The following is a 27,545-nucleotide window of genomic DNA, read 5'->3' as shown; positions in this document are numbered from 1 at the left end:
GTGGCACACGGCATGGCACATGTACTGGACTGGATGCACAGACGTTTGTGCCAAGAGGGAACGCTCCTGTGGCCCGACGAGGACGTCGGTTCCTCTGAGTGGTGGTGTATGTGATAGCCTGGCTTATTAGGGATGATAGGCTACTCATATCAATAAGGAATTCCTTCTTTTCCGGGAGCCCAGTCGAACAGAACTCTCACAAAGTGCGCGGAAAAGACTAGTATTGATATGTGGGGCCAGTCTAGATCTCGTCAGGAGTAACGACCGTCGGCGGGTATGTCTGGGGCGTTACAAATACGTTCAAGGAACTGAAGTGGTTTAGCTTGTATTTTGAGGTGTGAGGTCCTCAAATTTAGCTTTCCCATGGCACAAGATGTGCGCACAAAATCAGAAGATTGAGGAAACTTTTACTCAAGCAAATTATGAGCAATGGAATTGCTAGCATTTTTCTCATCATCGAGATTCCGGGATGGCCCGAGCGATCATGCCAAGATTGGAATGCGTTAACACTCTCAAAAATTACTTTGTATGCAACATGTTCCACGGGTTTGATGTTTGTATAGTACAAACCAGATGATCGAGAAGGAATTTTCTCATGTACCATTTTGCCATATCCGTGATCTTTACTAAAGAGTAGATACTCTTCTTTGTTGTCTTCATGGGTTTCAATATGAAAACCATTTTTACGAATATCTCGATAACTCATCAGGGTACATGAGGAGTTGGATACAATAAAGCATCCTCAATCGTCACTTGTGTACCACTTGGGAGAGTGAATATGGCACGTCCAGTACCAACAATCACTGTAGCGCGTCCATCGATAGTTAGAATATCTCCATTCATCTTTTTTAGAGTTTGGAAATATTGCATCTCACTTGGTATGGAGTTTGTGGTACCACTATCCACAAGGCATAATTCATCTTCCATCAGATTGTTACCGTAGAAAACCATATAAAACAAAAGAATTTTTCAATAAGAAAACCTTATGTTAATACATAGAATATAATCTTATTATATCAAATGTGCTAATACAATATAATATAAAGACAACAACAAACTTATGTTCTTACTACAATCATCACAAATGGACATAATTAAGTAGATCACTAAGGAGATCGAGGGACTAGTCAAAGTCGTCAAACACATTGTTTGAGGTGTACTCAAGCAACATGGCCTCTGTTTCACCACGGTCCTCAAGAGGATAAGCAAGCATGGCGTTGGTCGTCCAGCGGCACGACGGCCGCATCCTGGGGCGTGGTCACTTTTGCGCGTGCCCCTTGCAGCGCCACGATGGTCGCGTCCATCGACATGGCAACTGAAGCGCCAGATGCTTGCATTCGACGATGAAACTGTCGAAGGCCATCCACTCTATGGCGGTGACGGGCAACAAGGCGGTAGCGGCGACCGACCTCGCGGATCAGACGAAGACAAGGCCTAGCATCTCATCGACGACGAGTGCTCCTTCCCTCCCTTTCTTTCTTTGTTCTCTCTTGCTTTTTCGCTCTTGCTGGTTGTCTACGTGCATGATAACCTGTTCGAGAAAAGTGAGCTTATACCACCTCAAGAGACACGAGCGAAGAAAGGCGTCGGTTCCAGAGGGCGCAAGCAAGAGGCGTCTATGCGGGACAAACCGCATGACGGTTTGGGCATGGGCCCTAATTACATGTATTTAATTATAATCACAACAAACATATACTCCCTCCATTCTTAAATATAAGTCTTTTTAGAGATTTCACTAGGAGACTACATACAAATGTATATAGACATACTTTAGAGTGTAGATTCACTCATTTTGCTTCGTATGTAGTCTTCTAGTGAAATCTCTAAAAAGACTTATATTTATGAACGGAGGGAGTACATTCTAAAATAAGTGTTATAAATTTAGTACTAAGTTAGTATAAATTTAATACTAAAACAGCGACACTTATTTTGGAACGGAAGGAGTATAACAAAAGAAAAGATTATCCTGTTTCCCGCTTTGTTCCCATCTGTTTAGTTTTCTTGTAATAATGCCAGATAAAATTTCTTTTTACAATCTTGGGCGTCCGAATCAGGTTTTGGTTACCGGGCGGTATTTTCGGATACCGTCGGGTAACCACATTTCCGAGTACCTCCGGTATAATTTTCGGATACCGTCGGGTAACCACATTTCAGAGTACCTCCGGTATACATGTTCACCTGATGAAAATTACTGGCTTGAATTACATCAACCTCCATGTGAATAAGATTGCAGGTCCATAGAAATAGCACGTATCTTTGAGATCATTGCTACCAATTAGGCATGACAATAACAAAAGGAGGGCAATGTCAATGCCCAAAATTGGAGCCCAAAGATGTGCACATGATGCTATATTTATTCTATAACTGTGGTCAAAGTTTTTGCCAACCTAGTAGTATTTTTCTTCAACTTTGAGCTCAAGTCTCGACTCTCCAGTTTCCAGCCACGCAGGATTCTTCAAGAACTACTCCTAATCTGACAATAACATTCATTGTTGTATGTTCAGCTTTATTTTGGGCACAAGAAACAGATGCCCCTCTATTTGGACTCCTAAATTAATGCTAATAAATGGCGACTGAATTGTCATCTCAAGAAACATTCAGTAGCAGATATTTTAACCCTAAGATCAAATAGCAGCAGTAGTTAAACAAATATCGCGAGCATTTTTCTGGAACAGAGAACTAGTATTGAAAACTAATCTGCTAAATGATAAAAGCTGCCTTATGCTTCTTATACTTCGTTGAGGCCCAAATGAGGCATCATATTCACATAAGATCTTCTAAGTAAACTACCCACTAGCTGTACTTTCATTCAACAACATAAAGCACACTGAGAAGAATAACGGAAACACTTGAGAGACGAGATACAGAACACAGGACAAGGTTTGTGGTGGTGCAGCTCATGGATTCAAATCCTGGCTCTCGATATCAAAGACACACATGCAATGGGACTTTGAACCCGCGACAGCAACACAACCACTAAGAAGTACACAAGGTTTAAATACAAGGTTAAATGACAGCCAAGAACTAGTGTGTGCACAGACACAGGACACACAGATCACTTGTGAACAGCACGCGTGACACATAACACAACACTACACTAGAGCAAAGCAAGAAGCTTATGCCACTACCACAGTAGCATGCTCTAAAGAGCAAAGGCTTAAACATCAAGACACCAAGACAGACAACAACACAGTCAGGGATTGGCAGCAGCATGAACGCCGACCACACCAGTGCCACCGGGCGTCAAGGGCGAGCCACCAGTGCCAGGGAAGGAAGCAGAGCCCGGCATCCCGCCGAAGCCTACCTGTGGCGTGACGCCGTTTGGCCCTGGAAACACCCAGCTGACCGACGGGCCAGGGTAGAAGCCACCGAACCCAAAGACGTTCTGGGGACGGTAGGGCTCGGTGGGCTCAGTTGCCGGGATGTCCCTCGCACCATGGCAAGCAATGGTGGTGACGAGCAGGAGGCCAAGAACAAGGCTCGCGCTGACGCCCCTACGCCTCTCCATTGTTGCTACTGCTTTTGTTTGCCGACCTTCTCGTTTTGCCAAGAGCAAGTTGCCCATCCCCCATTTTATAACCAGTAGTGTGGTGTACTACTGTGCATGATCGTTGTCTTATGGATTAGTACCAATCGGCCTGTGGCTGTGGCTGTGGCTGTGGCTGAAACTGAAAGGTGGGCCTACTTGTGTTCGTTTGCGGCAGGACCCACCTGCCAGTGACTGCAAAGGTTTTGGCTACGGTCAAACCAAAACATGGACCGCAGATCTCCATGGGACCATACATGCTTGCTCTGTTGGTGTACTTCTAGCTTGAGTTAAGACCATAAAGCTAAGACCTGACATACTGAACTTATGTACACTATTTGATGCTGGGTGTATTGTGGCTTGGGTGCTCATGCCGCGGATTGCAAGGACAAGGCCTCAGACTGCAGTAAACGAGAGCACTCATATGAGGACCGTAACGGGAAACCAAGCTCCAATTTACTTTTCCTCCACAACCACCCAACTACCCACATTTAAGCTCCCATGATCCATGTCAGCTAGGTCTGCAGGAAATTCAAGGCATCCTCAGCTTTGTGGCAGAACGAACCAATAGGAAATCGACAGACAACACTGCAATATTTCTCCGATAAAGGACAGGCAGGTTTCAGGACAAATCTCAACTCAAGGGATAGAAGATGACTTAGCATAGTTAACAAGAAATCATTTATTAGCAGAGTGATCCGGTACAACAAATGTATGTGATATATGATGACAAGTTTTCCTAGCGTTGATCAGGTTTTGCCAACTACAATTTGGATACACTGTGTCCAAAATCGGGCAAGCAAAACCATATGGTGCAATAAACTAGAGCAAAGAGTGAAAGCTAGTACAAGCTTCGGCCTCACTAGAACAACAAAGCTAGGAAGTTATTAAGTACTCCCTGCGTCCCTTATTAATAATCGTCGCTCAAAGCAAATGTATCCAGACGTGTTTCAGTGCTAAATACAACCATTTGAGTGATAATTAATATGAGACAGAGGGAGTAATACATAGCCATGTGTTATTGCATAATTGCAAGGAAAGATTAGACAAAAATTGAAGCTTGTACTCAGCCATGGATTTTACAACAGTAAATGTGGTTATATATGTATCCTGTAACCTGCAGTGACTGCTGGAAAATTGAAGTAAACAAAAACTATGAGCAAGGTACCACTAAAATGTTAGAAAAGAGAGAGACACTGCTAAAATATTTAAGTCGATAAAAGGTAGAGATGATTACCACTACTGGAACCATCTAATGGCAGATTTTGAGAAAACCATCTTCTGTTCCAACGACAAACAATCTTGACAGAGGAAGCACAGAAATAGCCGAAAGAACAGACATGTTTTTATATTTTACTCCTCTGTCAGTCGAACATAAGTTCTGAAGTACGAGCTGCTGATGTCCGATCTGCACGGATTTTTTTTTTAACAAAATGTACCAACAGTTATTTCGGCAGGAACAAAGTGGACTTACAATTCATATGATATGTAAAATTCCAAAAGAGGCTGCTCCAAATAGCAAAGTTTGCCATTCTCAAAAAAAGAAAAGAAAAAAAGGTAAAGTTTGCAAAATAGCGTGGTGGTGAATGTGGTCAAGAGGATAAAGTACATACCTCACTTGTTGATCTCGATAGGGAAGTAAGTGCAATTTTGTTTCTTGTCACTGATACCAGGTCTTGGCCCCAAACAGAGAAGTCAAAGATGCCATCTGAATGGCTTCTGAAAATGTTTGACTGGACTGATAGGTTCCTGTCACATTGCGCACAAAACTTCAAGAAACTAAGAACAAATCATAAGCAATAAGATATATGCGTATTGCGTAATCCAAAGTTGAAAATCAAACTGCTGCTTCTATGAATTGTGGATTCGGTGTGATATAATATAATCGTATCACTATCACTATGGCCCAAACAAGATAGTCATGTATCAAGAAAGTTTCAGAACACAAATAGTGCAAGAAAATATTGTACATCTCTTTTCGGATATGATACTGCACTAATACAATAAGAGAACGGAGAACGTGTCATACCAAAATAGGTAATACGACCAATGAATTTTTGCAGTCAAAAAATAATACCTTCTTAGATCCCAAATTCGAAGAGTCTTGTCAAGGGAGCTAGATGCAATCAAGTGGTCCTCTGGTGATGCCAACTTTATGCGCAAATAAAAAGGAACCCGTCAGATACCAGAATAATAATTGCTCATGGTTTTGCCCTATGATGGATGGCAACCTAGTAGGGGCATTGGCATACCTTCGTAATGTGACCATCATGTGCTCGCCAAACTGCAATGATTTTCCCACTACGCTCGTCAAGTAATCGACAATAACCAGAGCTTAGACCTGCTGCAATCCAGGATGATGAAGCCACTAGGCTACCATTCCTCGGCTTGTCTGAGCCAGACGAGCAAATAGCTGACACAAGTGATGAGAAGGAGATTTCAGCCGAATCACTCTTCCATAAATGCAGCTTCTGATCCCGAGAGACATCAATAAATCTGCATTTTAACTCAATCAATGTGCAGTTCAATAGTAAATAAAAATCGATAGTGAGGTAGAAACAGAGTGAAATAACAGTGAGAAAGAAATATGTTCCAACTTGCACTTACTAATTCTATAACAAAAACTAGAAATGCTTCCAAGCTAACATAACAACGCGCTGGTTAAGTGAAGTAGTTTTTTTTCCTATTTTGTTTCAGACGTGCCTACCAAACATAGTCAAAATTGTGAACATAAATAAGCAAGTGGTACTGATCAGTGATCACCCATACACTTACCCCGGTAGAATAGCAGGAAGGATAATTCAATGTATGTTAGAAACATAATAAAATGGCCAAATCCAACAAACAGATGACAAAGTGTATACCTGATAGATCCATTTCCCATGCCAGCAACAAGTTTATCTTCAGATGCCATATAATGCATGGTCGTATACAAGCTACCACGAAATGCATTTGACAATATTCCACCTGAGAGCGCGTCCTGATTAAGCATGTTTGCCTGTTCAACAGATGCAGTTTGCAGAGGAAAGCTTGTTGACGACTCGGTATGAGCAGCTATGAGCTTTCCTGTCTGCCCATTCCAAATATGAATTGTGCCATCACAAGAAGCTACTTTTCCAGTAATTGACAGGATACAGATGGAATTGACAACCTATGTAAATAAAATATCAGAAAATGAACTGTTGAACATAATGAAAAAGCGCTATATCTAGGGGGTGAGATTAACTTACGAAGAGTACATCAATGAGTTCAAACGAAGAAGAAATTCAAGATCGAGCAATCCAATATATGATATAGAATCTAATACTATTAGAACAGTTGAGATAGAAATCAAACGGCATTCACTGGAAGAACACCGTCAACTCAGTGATGTTACCCTCTAGTGATTTTTCATCACAGCAAACATAACCACTAAACGATCAGAGCACTGAATTTCAGACACTAAGCTAGACACCAGTACATGGTCTGTACAAACTATGTTTCATTCAGAAAATAAGAACCATCCAATAATAATAGCAAAAAAGAAAGTCATATGCAGGTAGTGCGACAAACTGACCTCTTCATGTCCATAATATCCAGATGTGCAATTCATGTTGGCCAACTCCCAACGCTGTACACTTCCTTTAAAACCAGGTCCAACTCCCCCAGTAAAAACCGTGCACTCATCATCATGGACTTCTAATGACCGCAGAGCCCCAGGGTGTGCACGGGCTGAGTAAAGGACTGAAGCTTCGATCTTCCATGGAAGTTCATCCTTCAAACCGCTACTACGTCCAAGAAGATCTGGTACGCCCCAACTACTGTCAGGAGTAGGGAACCAAAACCACGGGTGACTTCCAGAAGTTGATGGAGACAAATTGTCACTAGATGTCCCATGCTCGAGCCTAGATCTGTGCTTGGAAGCTGCCATCCAACCAGTTTTAGGGAATTGAGATCGAGACGCAGACCACCCTGCCCCGTTAAAAGGTTCTGTTGGAACAACCTCAGACGAGGTGTCGCTGCCAGGCTGAAACCTTTCAGTTTTCAAATTTTCAGCACTTATAGAACATTTACTGGAAGCCTCAAACTGAAAGAAAGCACGGTAGTCAAATAAGAAGGAAAACACAGATCTCACGTGTCAATGGGAACCAAAGCAGCTTTCACATACCTTCCAATTGTACAACCTTTGAAGAGACTGCTCCAATAGAAACCATGTAGAGCAGTATTCACGGAGCTTCTCTATTCCAACAAGTGATGCCAGGAAAGGATATAGCAACAACCTACAGTAGTTACCTTCAATAAGTAAATATAATGGAGCGTGTATACTTATACTAAACAACGTAACAACGGAAAAATACATGTTTCTACTTACACGAGATCGATTCTAGATTCCATTTTAATCGGCTCACTTTTGTTTCTTTCTGAGATTTTTAACCCTTTTGTAGGAAGGCTAACAGCAGAAGACTCTTGAAAAAAGGCCAATTCAGCAAAAAGCTCTTTTAGATGTGGCAAAACATGTATGACAGTATTATCTGGTCCAATTCGTAGACAAAGGTCAACAAATGCAGTAGCTGCCACCTAATTAATAGAAAGCAAGCAAATTAAGTCGATCAAACGAATTTGAAGGTCCGTTATTGGGAGAGAACTAGTACAAGAATATCATGTCACTTTGTCAATGAAGAGTTATTGCCTGAATCACATGAAGGTCCAAATGGATCAGCATAAGAATCTTTATATGAAGACAGACTTGGTCCTGTAAATGCGGTCAAGGTAGGAGTGAGTACACATTCAATTTGACATATATGCCAATTTAAACGTGATAATTTCATGGCCAGGTCATTATCTATAGAGAGTGATAACAGAATTCAATAAAATGAAAAGAGGAATTAGCATCTAAACTTATAACTAACAAAATGATGCATTTATAAACTTGAATTCAAATTTATCAATGGTGAAACATCTTGTGGAAGTTCATTTAAATCTTGTAATGTGCTGAATCTTGCAATATTTTTTGTATATCATATTAACTTGTACATGAAACGCAAAACAAATGTGTAATATGCGTAAAAGAGGTGTAATTAAGATATGATGATTGGTATCTGGTAGTCATCAAAGTAGAGTGATATCGGAATTTGATCTATGCTCACTTTTGAAAATATATGTTCCAATTTAGCAAAGTCCTAACAGAGCTCACAATATATCCATTTTCACCAATGATTATATTTATCCACCAAACTTAGTTTTTTCACCAAAATACCTGGAAAAGCTCCCTGAGAACTGCCTTAACTGGAAGAACTGATACAAGGCCTTCCAACGCAGATAAGCCATCAATCAGAGCAAAAGAGTTCCAACTCTGCTGTGGTTCTGGCTTAATCACCTTGGAGGAGTCAATACAAAAAAGTATAACATTCCTCAGCAAGGGGAGAATTTGCTTGACAATAAAACTTTCCCCAAGAAGTCCACCTATTATGAACAAGGTCAAGCACCGACCAAAGAACAAACATTTTCACCACAAGGAGACAGTGTTAACTGGGATACCTATCCTGACCAAAGTTTCAATTCCATCAGCACATAAACCTTTGCCGAAAGTGTGGATTAGTGGTAAAAGTGTCTGCATAAAATGGAGACATTCATCAGTAAAGGATGGTATCAGTGCAGTACACCAAGACAATGTGTTCACTGAGACTTGCCTGATGAACAGTGATTGGTATTCCTAGTTCCTCACTTGAACCAATTAAAACAATGGATGCAGAAGATGCAGTGATCTTGTTAGGTGAATTGTGTAAGTTTGCTATGACCAAGGGATGCACCTTCTCAATATAAGTTCTTTTTCCCAATTTTTTCCATAATTCTCGGACAAAAGAATCTTGAAGGAGAGAAACCTTCAGATGTGAATATTCTGATGCCTGTAGCAACAACCAGCAGAAATGACTCGTCAGAACATGACACATTATATGCAAAGACCAAAACCTTGAAATGAAAGAAAATAAAAGAAAATTTCCCCACTGATGTGTCTTAACCGGCCTGTAAGATTTTCTGAATGATGGGCAGAATAAGTTTCTTAGCTGCTTGGACACTCAAGCACTTCAAAAACTCTTTAAGCAGACGCAAGCAAGACTCGGTGTCAACATCCGACCGAGATGATGAAACAAAAGGTAGGCAGTAAGGTGCACACACTTCAGCAGCAAATTCTCCCATGGCTTTAAGTGCCCCTTCACTTGCAAGCTTAGTAACATACTTCAGGCGATCTCCAGATGTACACAGAAGTTGAAGTGGAGCAAGAAACATATATGCGGATCGAACTGACGGAGGAAAATATGGTGACTCCAGAAGATGCTTTGAACACGGCCTCCTGCAAGAGATCATAAAATTCAAAAACATTCAACAGTTTCTGGTTGTAAATTTAAGAAAAAACATCACCACTGTGGCAGGGTATTAAAATACAAATATAAACATCAGACATAATTTTTAAGTTACCTTTTCCATTGCCTTTGGATACATGACTCAACAAGCAAACTGACATGAACAGGCAATTCATGGAGTGCTTCTGGCAGCATACCAGTTTCTTTATATGCAGCTAGCAAGGAAGCATCAAAAAGTGGTCTGTGCAGATACATTTCTGCTAACATGCACCCTATTGAAAATATATCATTTGCATGATGCTCAATAACAGAACTAGACCTTTGCTTCCAGCGCAACAGCTCTTGATAACCAATAAAAGAATTATCATCGGACTCAAAGCATTCGAGATAGGAGCCAAAATCAAAATCAGGCACCGCTGATAATACATTATCAGGTTGCAATACTTCCTGATCTGAAAAATGGCTCTTGGGACATTTGACTGACGAGCAACAACAAGCAGCAGTGTTAGAGTAACTGTATATTGGATTCAAATGATGTTGAAGCTCCATAAATAATGTTGCTTGTTCAAACTCTTCCAAATAATCAACTTGTGAAAACATACTTGGGGGATTACTGTCATTTAACAACACATCAGTAGTTGAATTGCTTCCTTTTCCTTGGCATCTTGCACAAGATTCCACTTTACTGTGGTAGGCTGAGTGAGGTGTGCTAATAAGACGCTTAGGATGTGGCTTTGTAAAAAGTTGCCGTCGCCCAATTGATTTAGGCCTTGACGGATCATTGGGAGGCAACATGACATTCTTAGCTTCAACAGATGCCTCCCCAGCAAGTTTATAGCCAAAGGTTATATCAATCCAATGATGCAGTTGTTGTGAGACTCGGTCACTCTCTAAGGCATCCCTGTGAAGACAAATGAATTCCTCTGAAGAGGTCACCCAAGAAGGCAAAGCCAAATTACTCATTTCAGAATGAAGAGAGACAAAAATCCAAGGATCACTAAAGAACTCTGGGATGCATTCATCTGGAGTCCATTGATAAAGCCTTTGCATACTAGATGGGTATTCGTTGGGCTCGTAGACAGAGCGGACAGCTGACCTCAAGATGGTCTTTGATAGCCTTCTTGCTTTGTAACTGCAAACTGCTAGCTCTGAGAGACACTCGTCAGAAACATGATATGGAACATCAGATGATGAGTAAGTAAAATCCAATTGTTCATCGCCCTTTGCCAACCGCCATTTACTTTTGGTGAGGTCTCTCCAGCCAATGTCAGAATTTTCGTCAGGCTTCACTGTGAAATCTATTACCCAAGGCATCACCGGATGAAAAGCTGGATCACCCCATCTCCTACCAGCTATCTTGTTCAAGACAAGAAGGTACTCGTAATTGCTCAACTCCCCAGTCCACCATCGTTTGAAGTGAGAAGACCAATCTAAGGATGATGAAAGATTGAAACTAGCAAAAATGGATCTTGAAGAACAATCCTCCTCAGCACAGCATGAATTACGCGTTGAACCTTCAGGTCCCCCAAAACCCCGGTTCTGTTTAACATGAGATGTATCACTTATGCTGAGATAAGGCCATAGAGAATCTGACATCAAGATGGTTGATGGTTTCAGATTGTCGTGATGAACTCCAAAATCATGAAGATATGCCAATGCAGATATCATTTGGTAGATGAAAAATCTGATGTGCCAATCTGAGCACAATGCCTCTGGACTGTAGTGCATGATGTTCTCCAAAGTGTATGGAGCTTTTGGTTGAAACATGTAGCAGCAATCAGATGATTCTACAACACCTAACACAGGTAAGATGTTGGGATGTCTCACAAGCCCAGAAGGATGTATATCATCGAATGCTGAAAATCCAACAAAACTGAGAAAACCTAAACCAGCTGATCCACTAATGGTGTTTTCACATAGCAGATTTAGTGAATTAATCACATTCTGTTCAACGGATAAATTCATATAACTTGCCATAAGATCTCTAATTTCTGTAGTGGAGACTCTGCCCAGATAGTAAACAGGAGTTAACTTGCTGATTATGTTTAGAATTAGTTGCTGATTATTCGAGCTAGAAGAACTTTGAAGATCTTCAATATGTTCAATACCAGGAGAGGAATCTGCTTGCACAGCACAATGATTATCATCTTTAAATATGAGTGATTGCTCCAATGGGTTGTTTTCACTGCATGGATGAAAAATGTGGAGAATGTTATATCTTGACCATGGAAGCCTTTTGGAGATGTACATAATACACTTGATAAGAAGCTTTACCAGTTTTTTGTATCCACGTATGTCTTACCACCATTTAGTACCACCAATACAAAATAACTACAGGTCTTCTGGCTGCAAGATACATATTTGTCACTTTTTTAATAAATAAAAAATAGCAAATTATAAGAAAGGGGAAACTGGTAGTCACGAAAGAGAAAAACATAGATCAGTGAGCCTTGAATACACTACCTCTGATAAACACGGACTGCACGGAGGTGCTAATGTTAATTTGCTTTAGCTATTGCTTTGTTTTATGAGTGTTTACTGGTATCACATATATGACTAAACTACCACACTATCCATATGGTTGAAGTAAGACATTATCCATATGATTAAGCTGGTTAGTTTTGCAACTGCTTTCCATTGAATATAATTTCTCATTATTCTTGTTTCCAGAACTATAAGGCTTGTCAAAACTTGGTTTCGCAGTATGAAAATTCAAATTACAACTATTCCATATATCTGGCATTAATTCTCAAACATCTCCTCCTACAAAAATCCAATATAAAATTTAGATGTGTATAGTCCCTTGTAAACCTGGGCGTACACCGGGCCGGTCTTTGGAAAGCCCGAACCAAAAATCTCAGGCCTGAGCCCGGCCCGGCCAAAAAATGCAAATCTCAGGCCCGAGCCCGGCCCAAACGGACTAAAAAGTGAAATTTCGGGCCGGGCCTCCGCGTAAAATGGTGATTTGTGCAAGCCCGAGCCCGGCCCGAACTGCTACACGGGCTTGAAAGCCCAGCCTGAACTGCAAGCCCAGCCCAACCTGGCCCGGGTTTTTCGGGCCGGGCTCGGGCCCGGTCACCGGGCCAGGCTGCCCATGCCCAGAATTAGTCCCTTGTATGTATATCCCCATTGTATAAGGGCTTTCTTGCACTTTCACCATATGTATATGTACTGGCCTTTGGCCCATATGAATGTCAGTTGCTCATTTCTCCAACATCGTGTCAGATGCCTGGTTGACTCTCCCGCACGCTGCAGCTCCGTGCGCGCTCTTCCTCCCCCGTCGCAGCCGCTGCTGGTAGCTGCCATTCCTAGCTCCGGCCGCCCCCCTGCCCAGCCTCGCTCGCCGCTAGCCGCCCCTGCCCAGCTTTGCTCGCCGCTGGCTGCCCCTCCCCTGTCGCAACCGCTGTTGCTTGCCGCCTTCTCCAGCTCGGCCTCCACCGGATCCGCCGCCGGCAGGCCGTCTCCCGCTCGGCATCCACCGGATCCGCTGGCGGCTGGCCGCTTCCAGCTCGGCCTCGCCCGGATCCGTCGCCGGCTAGCCGTCTCCCGCTCGGACTCGCACGGCTTCGTTGTCGGTTGGCCGCCTCCTGCCCTCGTCCGGCCGTTGCTGCTGCCCGCCCGACCCTAGCTCTGTGGGTTGGCCGCCCCCTGCCCATCCTCGACGCCGGCCAGCCCTCGTCCAACCGAGGTTGCTGCATCTGGCGCTCGCCTGGTAGCCGTCATCGCCCTGCCGCTCTACGCTCGGGCTGATCCAGATCAGGATCGGTCTGGGTTGACTCTCTGAGAAAAAAAGAGAGAGAGATCAGCATGTCTTCTTCAAGCTATGCCGTTGTTCCTCAGTGCTCGGTGATCTTCGACGGCACCAACTATGCTGAGTTTGTGGGCTTCATGCATATCCACATGCGCGGTCTTCTGCTATGGGACGTTCTCTCTGGTGAGCTCCCCTGTCCGCCATGCCCTATTGCTCCCGTGGATCCTACCCCGCCTGTGCCGCCTGTTCTGGCTGTTGATGCTTCCCAGGCTGATCGGGATGCAGCCAAGGCTCTCGACGATGTTGCGGTCGATGCTTATGATCAACAGGTATCAGCTTATTCAGATGTTCTTTCTGCGTACCGAGATGATCTATCTGCTTATACTCAGCGGTGCAATGATGATGCTCGGGCTGCTGTTGTTCTCACTGCGAGTGTCCTCCCTCAGTTTGCCTTGGAGTTCATGGGTCTCGGCACTGTTGCAGCAATGTGGTCCTATCTCTGTCAGCATTATCAGCCCTCTGGTGATGCTCTCTACTTATCTGTGGTGCGTCAGGAGCACGCTCTTCAGCAAGGTGACTCTTCTGTTGATGAGTTCTACACACAGAGTTCCGCCATCTGGCGCCAGCTTGACTCTCTTCGGACAGCTGTTTGCGGAGCTTGCCGTTGTTGCCAGACTATGCGGTCCGACTTGGAGTTTCAGCGTGTCCATGAGTTCTTAGCTCGCCTCCGCTCCGAGTTTGAGCCTCGGCGTGCTCACTTGCTTGCTCGTGGTCGTGTTCCTATCACAGAGGTACTTGTTGAGCTTCGTGATGAGGAGACCCGCCTTCGTTCTACTGAGTTGCTTGCGGTTCCTTCTGTGTTGGCTGTCCGAGCTCCTGTGCCATCTGCTTGTCCCACTGCACCGCCGCTCCTGCCCACACCCACAGGGGGTGGGTCGCCCTCCTTATGCTGAGAAGGGTCGGTCGTGTCGTGATACATTTTGTGGCTACTGCTCGAGGCCAGGTCACCCAAAGTCTGATTGTCGCTGGAAACAACGAGACCAGAGGCGTTCTTCCTCCAGTGGGAGTCCTGCATCTTCCTCGACTCCGTCACTCACTGATCAGGACATTATACGGCTCAAGCGCCTCCTGGCTTCCTCTGGCTCTTCATCAACGGGTTCCGCTGCCGCTGTGACCGCACCCACCCCTTCATCACCATCAGCACCTCCACAGTCAGGTACATCTTCGTGGGTTTTGGATTCTGGAGCTTCTTTTCATATGTCTTCTGATTCTTCCGCGTTGTCTTCTCTTCAACCTCTTGATTCGCATGTTAACGTTCTCACTGCCAATGGCACACCCCTTCCTATCGCTAGTCGTGACACCCTTTCTACTCCGTCTTTTTCTGTTCCTAATGTTTCTCATGTTCCCCGTCTTACCATGAATCTCTTCTCCGCTGCCCAACTTACTGATTCTGGTTGTCGTGTAATTCTTGATACAGACTCTTGCTCTATTCAGGATCTTCGCACCAAGGCTCTGGTTGGTGCTGGCCCTCGGCGTCGTGAGTCGGAGGGTCTTTGAGAGGTTGACTGGCTTCATGTTCCTTCCACTGCCACCACTTCTGCCAATTCTCATGCACTTGCTGCCTCCTCTTCTGCGACCTTCCAACAGTGGCATCATCGATTTGGTCACCTATGTGGTTCCCGCTTGTCATCGATGGTGCGTCAGGGTGTCTTAGGGTCTGTCTATGGAGATGTATCTTTACATTGTAATGGTTGTAGACTTGGCAAACAGACTCAATTACCTTATCCTACTAGTGAGTCAGTATCTCAGTGTCCTTTTGACTTAGTTCATTCTGATGTGTGGGGTCCTGCTCCCTTTGATTCGAAAGGTGGCCATCGCTATTATGTTCTGTTTATTGATGATTTCTCTTGCTACACTTGGCTATACTTTATGAAATCTCATAGCGAGGTTCTCTCTATATACAAATGATTTGCTGCCATGGTTCACACCTAGTTTTCCACGCCTATTCGTACTTTTCATGCTGACTCCGCTGGAGAGTATATCTCCCAGATGTTGCGTGTCTTTCTCACGGAATAGGGTACTCTTGCCCAGTTCTCATGTCCTGGTGCCCACGCTCAGAATGGCGTTGTGGAACGCAAGCATCGTCATCTACGTGAGATGGCTCGTGCGCTGATGATCGTTGCTTCCCTTCCACCCCATTTTTGGGCTGAGGCCGTCTCCGCATCCACCTGTCTCGTCAACATTCAGCCATCGACTGCCTTGCAGGGTGGCATTCCTATGGAGTGTCTCACTGGTCGTTCTCCTAACAACTCAGCTCTCCGTATGTTTGGGTGTGTATGCTATGTTCTTCTTGCCCCGCGAGAACGCACCAAATTGACTGCTCAGTCGGTCGAGTGTGTTTTTCTTGGCTACAGTGATGAGCACCAGGGTTATCGCTGTTGGGATCCTATTGGTCGTCGATTGCGCATTTCGCGTGATGTGACTTTTGATGAGTCTCGTTCTAACTACCCCCGCCCTTCCTCCTCGAGCTTTTCTATGGACGATACTTCTTTTCTTCTTCTTCCCGATACACCCTCCTATGTGCCTCCTGCCCCCCCCCCTTCCTCCGGCACATCTCCCTCTTCCTCATCCACCACCGACATCACCTTCCCCTCAGTCCTTCTCCCCACCCTCATCATTTGTATCTCCTTCTCCTCCACCCCCACCTCCCCTCCCCACCCTCATCATCTGTCTCTCCCTTTCCTCTCCACTACACCCGCCGCCCTCGTAGTGAAGATGATCCTACTGATGTGCCCTCCACTTCCGGAGCGCCTCCCTTCACACCTCCCGCGGCTCATTTCTCCAACATAAAACAGGTGTCCTGCTGCAAAATTCCAATCTAAAGCAGGAACGTTCACAACAGCTTTGATTAGATCAAAAGTAAAATCACTACAGTTGGATACGTCAATTGACAGTACCTACTTGTATTGGTGTGGTTACAAGTTTAGAAAAAACCCATTACTTAAAAATGTAGAGAAGTATGTTTTAATTACCCTCTCGATCTAACTAAGGTATAAAGTTGTGTTTTCATAACAGGTTAATAGGATGTGCATTCTGATCTTATAGTACGATTCGTATCTAAATCGAATGGAGAAATATGTAAGTACACCAAGAATGCCTAGTCTTACCTCCCAATACATTGGTCGGGTCCATCAGATGCCATCTGCAGTGAAGAGAACACATGAATTATGCCTAAAAGTACAATAATTAGCTCTTCTACAAGCCTGCATGGGCAATGCTTTAACATGCTTCAAAAAATGAACTAAAAGTCTAAAACTCACACAGAAAGGTGTTTGGCTACAATCTTTATCGGAAAGAGCAGGTGGCTCGAACTGGGCGCGAGCTTCAGAGACCGTCCAGGACAGGAGAATAGCGAGAAATTAGGAGGCAGAGTGGCGACGGACCTGGACGACAGCGGAGGAGGCGAAGGGGAGCGGGGAGTCGGAGACGCCGTGGACGAAGGAGAGTCCGGAACCAGCGAGGTCGGATCGGATGCGCCGCTCCAGGCACTCCGGGCACATCTCCCCCGTCCCCGGCGAGCAAGCCATCGCCGGCGGCGAGGCCCTGGTTCGAAGATTCAACAAGCAGTCTCTCTTCCTGCTTAGCCCGGCGCAGTGACTTCCTGTCGACGGCCTCGGAGTCGGAGGGCACCCGACGGCGGCTGGACACCAGCGCTGCGTGAGCAGGGAGTGCCTCTATGTTTGAGTCATTCCTCAGCAAAGCAGAGGACCGTGCCTTCGTATTAGAGCAACTCTTTTTTTTCTTTGACATCTGTTTTTTTTATAACACACCCGCTTTATAAATCATTAGCAAAAATGTCCGTGCGTTGCACCGGATGAAAAATAAAAAAATTGCTTGAAGAGTTGAAAAAATACCGCTCAAACAACTTTGCAAGTAATTAAACAACCATAATAGGACAACATTGTTCGAACAATTAATATCTCTAGTTTGGAAATCTCGTAACTTTTTTAAAGAATATAATAAGTAAACATGGATATTCTCTTGATCTTGAGCAAAGATAACTGAATCGGACACAGGAAAATTCTCCTGTAATGAATTGTACAGAAACCGACAGCTGAACATGTAAATTCTGAATTGCATTTGACGCGGGCAAATTTTTACAACCTAGAGGCAAACATCAACTAGAGAACCTAAACTCAAAGAGAAGAAAGAACTGCACTGAACTATATTTTTGCACATTATAGATAGATACATGGATAGATAGCTCCGTCCAGAGGCCTTGTCATCCAAATTGCTTGCAGCAACCCACTTGTTTTAGCGTAAACATCTGGTGATGCAAACAATGATATAAAAGAAATGATAGTAACATATAGTCGTTATGCGTCCAAAATAATAATGGTTCAATAAAAACATCAAGATACATCACATCTCTTTGCACATATCACAATGGTCATACCAATCTATGGCATATCGTGCGTGTTTAGAAGTTATAACAAAACACAATAGAAGTACACACAATAGCAATTCAGTATATTGGAATAAGTAATGGTTTGGTCCTAGAAATCTATAGTGTGGGCTTTCAAAGTTTCATGCCAAGAGAGTTGAAAAAATGGAAATACAAAAGCAATCAATTGGATCCAATATATTCTAAAGTACCAGCAACTACATCATTTTTAAACGACTCAACAACATGCAGCTAATATATACCGAGTTGTCATTGTAGAAGTACATAATTTGCATGAGTGACAAAAAAGGAATGCACATATGTGCATTAGAATCAAAGTAGCCAAAAGTGAAGCACGAAGACACTTTATTTTCAAAGGAGGTGAAATTACCTTGGGAATCACTCGCACTACTCTAGTTCAAGCGATAGGAGCATAGGGGTCTGAGCAAAAGAAGAAGAAAACACAAAAGATCTAGTTAGCGGCCATAGGAGGAGAAAGAAAGTAAAATGTACTATATATTGCTAGCTATGACAGCAGTGCACCATGTTCAACGGCTAGTAAGATACAACATGCTCCGGTTTCTTGTTCCAGGGCCATGAGATAATTTCCTAAATGAACCACATAATGAAGAATATATCAGAAGCACTAAAACCAATAGAATTAATGCATATTCCCATAAAAACATAAACAAATACATAAATACACATACATGATAAATGTGCATCTTAATTGTGAAACCTAATTAGATTTAAACTAATAGGGCCGGCCCCATTTGCCAGGGCCCAAGGGCACAACCGGCCACACCCAGGAGGAATAGGAGGATGCAGGAGAGGCCGTGGCGATGAGATCGTGGCTGGAGGCGAGGATGGTGACGGCAGCCAGAGTTGGCGGTGACGGCGCTGGTCATGGATGGGCCAGAGTCAAGAATGGTCGAAGATAAAGCGTCATTTCTCCCTGTTCGATTCATCACTTGGGCGGTTGGGAACCTGGCATGGAGATGAGTAAGGGAAGGTAAGCAGAGAGCAGGTGCCGATGAGCTCACCGTCGATCTTGACGCAGATAAGAGGGAAGAAGGAGCATGGCGACTGGGGCACGCTGGACCCTAGGCTCGCGGTTGGGGCGCCAGATCTCAGGTGCACGTGGGTCGTCGAGGTTGGCGCTAGTGGGTGAGTGGGTGGCCGGTGGTGGCGCCCGACGATGGTAGAGAGGGCGGTGGTTGATGGGGCTCGAAGGTGGGGGCATGGGGGCGTTGTTTAGACGGTTGGCGGCGCGCAGTGAGGCGGGGCGGGGCAGGAGGTGGCCGGCGGCGCGCGGTGCGGGGCTGGAGGTGGGTGGGGGCGGTGCGGAGCATCTCGAGGCACATAGTTTTTTCCCCTTCATACCGATTCGATTTGGACCGCGGGTTGAATACCTAGAACCTTAGGGGCCTTTCTGTAAAACTGGCGCGGCGGGTTTTCTGACAGAAGCAATAGCCTCTTTATTATTAGGTAAAGATGGCATAATGTCCATACAAATAGTTTCTCGGATGCATTCCGGGGACACACCATGCCAAACACGACACCCTAGCTGATTACAAGATTGAGCCAACAAATGTGCAACAACATTTTGTTTCCGACGCACATGAAATATAGAACAATTAGTGAATGAAGTTCTAAGTTACTTGATGTCTTGAATCACAGGACCACAAAAAAATCGATCCAGGCTCGGCGAATTAATACGCTGAACAACCGTCAAACAATCATAAGCGAGTAGGACCTCCTGTAGACCTTCACTCAATGCAAATTGCAAGCCTCTCTGGATTGCAATTGCCTCTGCTAGCTTAGGAATGATTACCTCAGGAACACCAATAACACAGCAAACAATGCAAGAACCCGAATGCTCTCGCATCACCACACCTGCCCCCCCATGCTCTTGGCATTGGTAAAAAGGGCAGTGTCAACGTTTATCATCACCTTACCTGCCGGCTGCGGAACCCAGGATGCTGTTGTAGAGGGTTCACGCTTATGGTTGGTTTTGGTTATGAACAAGTGCTCCACTATCATGTCAACACATGCTTTAACTTTCAGAGCAAGACTAGAAGGATGCTGGTTAATATTTTCTTCTCGGAGTTTGTTACGAGCATCCCAAATATGCCAGCACGTGACTGCAAGAACTATAGTAGCAAGGTCATCGCAACGAGCCATAAAATCAAAGATCCATGTTTTGCAATTTGTAAACCCTTTCCGACAAAGATGCACGTTGAAGTAATCTTTGACATCAGACCAAATAGCTTGTGCATATGGGCAAAAAAGCAATGCATGTTCAACGTGCTCATCAACAGAACAATGGACACAAATCTTAGATGCAGAAATATGTCTCCGGTGTAGCTGCGTCCCGTTTGGCACGCAATCATGAGCGAACCTCCATAGAGTTATCAACATTTTCCCCGGCGCCTTGATCGCCCAGATTTTGTTTCAAGAGGTGGCTTCACTTTGGATATTAGACGGCATACCACGACACGTATTACTGTGAGAGGAAATCACCTTTGTCATCCTGGCCAACTGATATGCAGACCGAACCAAGTTTGTGCCAGAACGAGTATGCGGCCACGATACAAAGTCAGTGTCCCCAAGACGACTGATGGGAAGTTGAAGCACTTGATCCGCCATCGATTCCTCGAGGACTGATCGGACCAGCTGTATGTTCCAATTAAAACCATCATCGGCAAAGAGAGAGTTCACCTTCTGGCCGTCCGAGAGAGGAGATAGCAAATGCAAAAACTGAGGTCTCACTCCAGGAATCCAATTATCCTCCTGGATCTTGATTGTAGCACCATTACCCACACCCCATCGGACTCCTCTTTTGACAAGATCCATGCCATGAAGGATGCTCCGCAAAGTATAGGAAGCAGATCGTGGACATTTAGCATCCTAGAACTCTGTATTTGGGAAATAACGTCCCTTAAGGACACGAGCACAAAGGGAATTTGGTTCTGTGAGTAATCGCCAACATTGCTTGCCTAACATTGCTTGATTAAACATGCTCATATCTCTGAAACCAAGACCTCCCGTAGCTTTTGGACATGTCAGCCAGTCCCATGATCGCCAATGCATCTTCCTTTTACCATCAGCAAAACCCCACCATTGATCAACAATAGCTCTCCTCGTTTGCTCACATGTACCAACAGGTATAAGGAAACAACTCATCACGTATGTTGGAATCGCCTCAATCATAGATTTTAATAAAATCTCCACTCCTTTCCTAGATAATGGTCCCATTGATGCGCTTCCACATCCGATCATAGAAATATCGGAACATCGTGGTAGTTGGTCGCCCCACTTCGGTTGGCATACCAAGATATGAATCTTGGAGAGACTCATTAAAGACACCAAGTATATGTTTAAGCAACTCTAACATATACAGTAAAAATGATGAAAAATACTCTTTAGTTTCTGATTGTACATGGACCATACATAAGGATTTTTTAATAATTAATTAAAAAGTCAAAATAGTTCCAAAATATTTTTAAATTAAACTTTACTTTGTTTTGCACTAGTACATAAAATTTCAAGAAAAAAAGCTAACATTGACTTTTGGACAAAAAAAATATTCGCTATTATATGTCATTATTCACATTATTTTGATTGAAAATTTGTCTTTTTTGAAAAAAAATCAAAGTGTAATTTCTTTTTTGATAAATTTTTATCACAAGTACAATTGAAGATCAAGTTTATTTCAAATATATTTTCAGGATTATTTAACTTTTTGTTGAATTGCTAATTTTTCTTTTTACATATAGGATGTATATACACCCAAGTTCTAAAAGTTTCCATTCTAAAAATGACATACTCATTCCAATCTATAGTACTCCTTTTGTATAAGAGCATTTAGATAACTAAAATAGTGATCTAAATGCTTTTATATTTTCTTAGGAAGGGAGTACTTATCTTAGTTTTGTCTAGTATATCTAGAATATGAATCGAAGACACCTTTCATTGGTCACATTTTTCTTCCTTCCTTCTTTCCTTGCATCTTCATCAATCATTCCTTGTTAGGAACCAGCAACATCGTCGAAGTAGCTCAGTCGCGCCTTTATCCTGGCCGCCCCGTGTCGCCTAGGAACCAGCCAGGTGATCTCCGTGTCGGCCTCCCCCGTCTCCGTCCCAACCTCTCCCGCCTAGACACTAACCTGGTCGCCGCTAGCCAGAAATTTAGGCGTGGGCGGCAGCCCGGAGACCCACCATAACTGAAGGCCTCATTTGCATCTCATGCTTCTCCGAGCACCCCTCATTATCCTCACTGGATTCTAACCTCGTCCCGCTCGATTAGTTCGCCAAGCTTCGGGCACACCAACTATGGCCGACACAAATGTCGAGGAATCGGTGGTTCAAGCACGGAAAATAGACAATAAGTGTCGGAGATCGAACCTCCTCGACGGGAATTGAACATTGATGCTGGATGTAGCCTCCTCGTCATGGAACTGAGCTGAGGAGGCGAAGCCGGCGAGAGCGACTCGTGCTGAAATTTCCCTCCCGCCAAGCTTCGGAACATTTTTGGTTTACCATATAACTTTCCACTGGTACTGGGAATATGGAGTACGAGCCCCTAGTTTTATAGTTTACCACACAAAAATGGTCAATCCAATTTACGATATCTAATCGGGGTGGTTTTTCCACCCAAAACTTTGCAAAAGCAGGGTTTCGGGGGGTTTGCTCATTTTTACGATATCGGCTGGAGTTGCTCTTATGGCAACTCCAACTCCAAGGCACACCAAATCACCTTCAAATATCTGGATGGAATAGTTCAGACAACTTTTTGTCGTCCAACAATCAGTCACTAAAACTGTCCGGGCCGTTTTGGACATCTGAAATCCCACCATCCTGAACTAAACAAAGTGGAAGTTCGTAAGCCTACAAATGTCTGATACGTTGGCCTACAACAACCCCTCTATCCACTCTACATTCATGTCGGTCAGGAGTGGACGTGGCTGAACAAGACGACGTGACAGATTCCTACATGGATTCATGATGGCTAGCTGATTGGCCGCCTACCCAGCGTTCACATTGGTGCGACATCGAGAAGCCTACTCTAACCACTATCTCCACTGAAGCACGGGTTCGTTTGCCCCGCCTATTTTAAGTCGTCCTTGCTACATATGCAAATACTACAAAAGTACACCACCGACTATTCTCTTTCCTCCTCTCCCCAAATTCGCACACCTCCAACTCTGGTTGACGTGATGGGCAAGTCCGGCGGCTTGAAGTGGTTCTTTGTGTACCCTCCGGATCAAGGGGGGAGGGGGGGGGGGGCGACCCTCCATCCGAGGTGAAGCCGGAGCCCATCTCCTCGGACGACGGGGAACAAAAGTTGCCCCTCTTTGCCGAGGTTGCCATGACGAGAATGGTTCGGGTGGGAGATGGAGATGGTGATTCAATGGCGGTTCTATGATCGCGGTCCAGGACCGCCATCCCCGCCCATGTAACACCCCAATTTTTTCACTATGTTTTTCCTGAGATTGCATTTGGATGTTCAAATTTGAGGATTCTTTTGGAGTTGAACACAAAACCTTTACTCTTTTCCTCTCCCAAGTGATCCAACCTCTCTAAACTTTTGCCAAAGCATTGCAACGTCCATCCTATCTTCCCCGTAATCTTTATCCAAATAAATGTTCCTTTTTCATTCAAAGGAATGTCCCTTTATCATTATGTTGTGAAGCAACACTTATTCCCTTTGATACTAGAGCTCCTAGAACATTTTTCATAGCTTACCAAATTCATGGACGCCACCTATGTCCTATCATCGTATTCCCTAGTTCATTTATGGAGCTAAACGACCTAAACCCACTCTTGGCACGTATGCACCGCTACCCACCAAGTCCAATTGGTCTCCTATTCGTGTGAATCTTGGCCACACCCGCAATGAAAGAAGTGGAAAAATACTTGTATTGAATTGTTGCCTTTAAGGGTAAAGGTTGATTAGAGGATCTAGTTGAGTCCCATAAACAACAACACGTCGTCTTGCTTAAAGCAATTATCTGTGCTTACACTTAATGTCTAGATGGTGCCCAGAGAAGCTCCATTTACGTATGGATTATTTAGCTACATGATGCAGAGAGTATCTAGAAATGTAGTATTTGTACGTAGTGACTATGTACAATTAACACATCTATATGTTTGGCAAAAATATTTCATTGTGCACTTTTTCACATGACTATGTTACTTACTGCAGTTTTATGTATTAGAGGATTAGGGCCTCTTTGATTCGTAGGATTCTCAAAATACAGGAATAGAAAAAACGTAGGAATAGAGTGGCATGTCCTTTTCTACACTACGGGATTTGGAAGTGTGTTTGATAGCACAGGAAAAACAAAGAAATTCTACAAAGAGGTTTGAGTGGATGGAAATTTTCTTCCAAAATGTAGTACAAACGAATCCTATGAAAAAATTCCAAAGGATTTCAATCCTACGAATCAAACGACCATCGTAGGAAAAAATCCTAAGGATCCAAATCCTCCAAAAATCCAATGAAATTCCTTTGTATCAAAGGAGCCCTTATATTTTGTGAAACTATAAATCTTGTCTTAGCATAACAATCACCTTCCAACAACTTCTACATACACTTTTATTTTCATTTGTCTTATTTCAAAATAATAATAATAAGTTATCCACTACATTATCATTTAACTGTCTTGTGCAACCGACAAGGCTAGCAAGCTTTACACCCTTGTTAGTATTGTTGGGAACACAAGTGTTGTTTTGTTCGTGTTGTAGAATTTTTCATTGTTGTAGAATAATCTTGCCTCCACGGATTGATCATGGGTTTCTCTTCGAAGGAATCTTGCTACTTACTACAAACTCCTTCTCTTGAGAGCTCTGTAGAATAACCTTGCCTCCACTGATTGATCATGGGTTTCTCATCGAAGGAAATCTTGCTATTTACTACAAACTCCTTCTCCTGAGAGCTCAAATGCTTGTTAGCCTATATACCCAATAGTCATCAAGCATATTGTTGGCATCGTTGCTGGGGAGGCAAGACGTTCTGCTATAGAGATATATGCCTCTTGCGAACTTTACATCAACCATACCAACTATTCATTCCTTGCTTACTCTCAGATCCAATGTTGTCTTGTCACTGGCATGTAACTCTATGTATTTTGAAATTGAACCAACAACCATATAGAAAATAAAACCGTATCGAACCAATTTTATGGTTTCTGTTTTTGGTATGGTATGAACTTTCATACCATTTTCAATTTTGGTTTTTATGGTACATACCGAATGGTTCACCAAACCAACCAAAGTAATATATACTCCTTCCGTTCGGTAATACTTATCGTAGTAATGGATGTATCTAGATGTATTTTAGTTACAGATACATTCATTTGTATCCTTTTTTGTGACAAGTAATTCCGGACGGACGGACGGAGTATATTTATATTTCTTGAGGCAAACCATACAAGTAGTCATTGCCTTGTACAGGGCCAGATTTCCTACCAAGTACGTTCATTTTCTCTGTAATATAGTCAATTTTGTTTAAAAAAATGCTAAGCACACGCTCATAACATACTTACATACGGTTACATACGGTTGTATCCTTTTTGTGTGAATCCATGCATGCACACATACTTACATACGGTTATATACTCTTTTTTTAAAAAAAATTATGTGTTGTTAGTCATAAATTCATAAATTATTATTATGTCATTTTTAAATTCGTGTCAACTTTGGGTATTATGATATATACCGAAACAGAAACTATACATTTCTTCTCCATATATACCGAAACTGACCATATCTTAATTCATACCTTATTCACCAAAATATAATACCGTACAAACCGGAAAACCCTATAAACCTTCCTTATTCACCAAAAGTGACTTGCATGTGTGATGTTCAAGTGGCAGTGATCTTCATGTGGCTGCTCCACCTCTGCGGTATGAACTTTGGTGAAGGTTGCTTGCAGAGTTGCAGGGAAGTTGGAGGCGCTTGCTCAAGCAGAGGCGTGACGGTGAGATGGCGCCAAGATGCAACCTCGTTGATGTTTCCTTCATAGCGGTGTGTGGTTTATCAGGTGTGCCCGATCAACGTGGTGTGCAGGTTTTCATCCTGTTTTCTTTAATTAATCGGGTAATTTTTAATCAATAAAAATGACCAATCTTTGCTTTGTTAAAAAGACAAATAAGTCATTTATACTAAAGTTTACTTAATTTTCAAATGGGCAGGAAGCAAAATAAACGAATGCAACACTCGTCTCTGTACAACTATTCAGTGCGAACATCTAAAGCAGCAGTACAAGTCTGTGCACCTCGCCACGCAAAAGCCTAAGCAGCAGGTGGCAGCCGGCCAACGCCCGTGGCCGGGTCAGTGTCGGAGCGGCAGATCGGGCACGTCGAGTGCGCGTCCAGCCACGGGTCGATGCACTCCGCGTGGTACAGGTGCAGGCACGCCGGCAGCAGCCGCACCGTCTCCCCGAGATGGAACGCGCCGAGGCAAACCGAGCACGTCGCCGCCTCCTCCCCTCCGCCCGTCACGTTGTGCTTCACCGACAGGCTGTACGTGAACGCCGGGAGGCCGGCCGTCGGGCTGGCGGCGCAGGCCTGCCGAAGCTGCCGCTGGTCGACGCGGACAGTAGTGATGACAGTACTACGCTCCGAGAGTGGCCGCGGAGCGCGGCTGTTGCGGTGGCCCCGGCACAGGCTGCACACGATGATGGACACGAGCAGGGAGGCCACGATGCCGATGAAGATGCCGGCGATGATCCTGTCCTGAGGCTGAGACATTGCCACATTGGCTTGCTGGAATCGCAGCTGCGAGGTAGCTGTTGGTTTTTGCAGCATGGTTTATAGCAGCAGTTTTGAGTAAACTAATAGCGGAGCGGATCGACGCGACTACTTGGAAGCCAATCCTACCGAATTGTTTAGAGACGAAAATAATATTGTCAAACGCGCTTCTACGTTCCATCGAAGGGGAAGCCACGGGATGGCATGGTTATATTTTGTTTTACGCGACAGCAATCGGTGACGGCGGTGGTAAGCTGACGTTGTCATGGCTGTTCGTGTGAATGTGCAGCGCAGATCAGCGTATCGGAGTAGTATAGAGAATAGTACTCCATCCGTTCCATAATATAAGTCTTTTTAAATATTCCACTAAAGGACTATATACAGATGTATATAGACATACTTTAGATTGTAGATTCATTCATTTTGCTCTGTATAGTCCTTTAATAAAATTGCTTAAAAGACTTATATTTAGGAACGGATGAAGTATATGTAGTGGTAGTCCAGTTGGTTAATGTTTTCTCTGAGAGGTCTGGTTGGTTCAATAGACGGCCTAAATGTAAAAATACCTAACTTTTACATGCCGCCGCCCTCCGCCCGCCGGCCCGGATTAGCGCCGCCCCGGCCGGTGGCCACCGCGCCGGCGGCGAAGCCGACGAAGGGACGAGGCGGCGGAAAACGGGCGGCCAACCGCAGCCGCAACTCGACCGACAGTTCTACGCGACCG

The 27,545-nt window shown here is 44.0% G+C and overlaps 3 protein-coding genes across 10 annotated transcripts; all 3 read right to left on the bottom strand.

The window, feature by feature from the left end:
• Positions 1-952: 952 nt before the first annotated feature.
• LOC123411090 (protein GFS12) lies at positions 953-17,391 on the bottom strand. 8 transcript variants are annotated; one of them, XR_006613182.1, is made up of 19 exons: positions 17,062-17,391; positions 16,786-16,820; positions 12,142-12,213; positions 9,983-12,052; positions 9,530-9,857; positions 9,196-9,411; positions 9,044-9,116; positions 8,763-8,968; positions 8,196-8,258; positions 7,878-8,083; positions 7,674-7,785; positions 7,083-7,592; positions 6,391-6,677; positions 5,779-6,022; positions 5,604-5,677; positions 5,140-5,275; positions 4,764-4,934; positions 2,388-2,473; positions 953-1,531 (listed from the first exon to the last, which is right to left on the bottom strand). XR_006613182.1 is itself a non-coding variant. In XM_045104015.1 (18 exons), the coding sequence occupies exons 1-17, from the start codon at positions 17,203-17,205 to the stop codon at positions 4,779-4,781; spliced, it is 4,932 nt and encodes a 1,643-aa protein (XP_044959950.1). In that variant the 5' UTR covers positions 17,206-17,391; the 3' UTR covers positions 953-1,531; positions 4,764-4,778. The 8 variants fall into 8 exon arrangements, 6 of the variants coding, with proteins under 6 accessions (XP_044959950.1, XP_044959947.1, XP_044959949.1 ...); XR_006613183.1 differs by lacking the exon at positions 953-1,531 and adding an exon at positions 2,027-2,178; XM_045104015.1 differs by lacking the exon at positions 2,388-2,473.
• Positions 2,978-3,689, bottom strand: LOC123411092. The gene has a single exon (XM_045104017.1). The coding sequence runs from the start codon at positions 3,563-3,565 to the stop codon at positions 3,194-3,196; it is 372 nt and encodes a 123-aa protein (XP_044959952.1). The 5' UTR covers positions 3,566-3,689; the 3' UTR covers positions 2,978-3,193.
• An 8,875-nt stretch (positions 17,392-26,266) lies between the features above and the next one.
• LOC123407108 (RING-H2 finger protein ATL34-like) lies at positions 26,267-26,822 on the bottom strand. The gene has a single exon (XM_045100158.1). The coding sequence runs from the start codon at positions 26,819-26,821 to the stop codon at positions 26,363-26,365; it is 459 nt and encodes a 152-aa protein (XP_044956093.1). The 5' UTR covers position 26,822; the 3' UTR covers positions 26,267-26,362.
• Positions 26,823-27,545: the final 723 nt, after the last annotated feature.

Source organism: Hordeum vulgare, chromosome 7H (genome assembly GCF_904849725.1).
Source record: "Hordeum vulgare subsp. vulgare chromosome 7H, MorexV3_pseudomolecules_assembly, whole genome shotgun sequence".
Lineage (NCBI taxonomy): Eukaryota > Viridiplantae > Streptophyta > Magnoliopsida > Poales > Poaceae > Hordeum > Hordeum vulgare.
This window is presented reverse-complemented; position numbering and strand designations above follow the sequence as displayed.

What these genes read in the sequence shown, in the direction of transcription:
- LOC123411092 (XM_045104017.1), bottom strand. Translation starts at nt 3,565, where the DNA reads ATGGGCAACTTGCTCTTGGCAAAACGAGAAGGTCGGCAAACAAAAGCA.
- LOC123411090 (XM_045104015.1), bottom strand. Translation starts at nt 17,205, where the DNA reads ATGGCTTGCTCGCCGGGGACGGGGGAGATGTGCCCGGAGTGCCTGGAG. An exon ending in CCCGACCAATGTATTGGGAG is followed by an intron (nt 12,214 to 16,785) that starts GTAAGACTAGGC and finishes TGTATCTTGCAG; the next exon opens with CCAGAAGACCTGTAGTTATT. An exon ending in ATGATGGTCACATTACGAAG is followed by an intron (nt 5,678 to 5,778) that starts GTATGCCAATGC and finishes TTGCGCATAAAG; the next exon opens with TTGGCATCACCAGAGGACCA.
- LOC123407108 (XM_045100158.1), bottom strand. Translation starts at nt 26,821, where the DNA reads ATGTCTCAGCCTCAGGACAGGATCATCGCCGGCATCTTCATCGGCATC.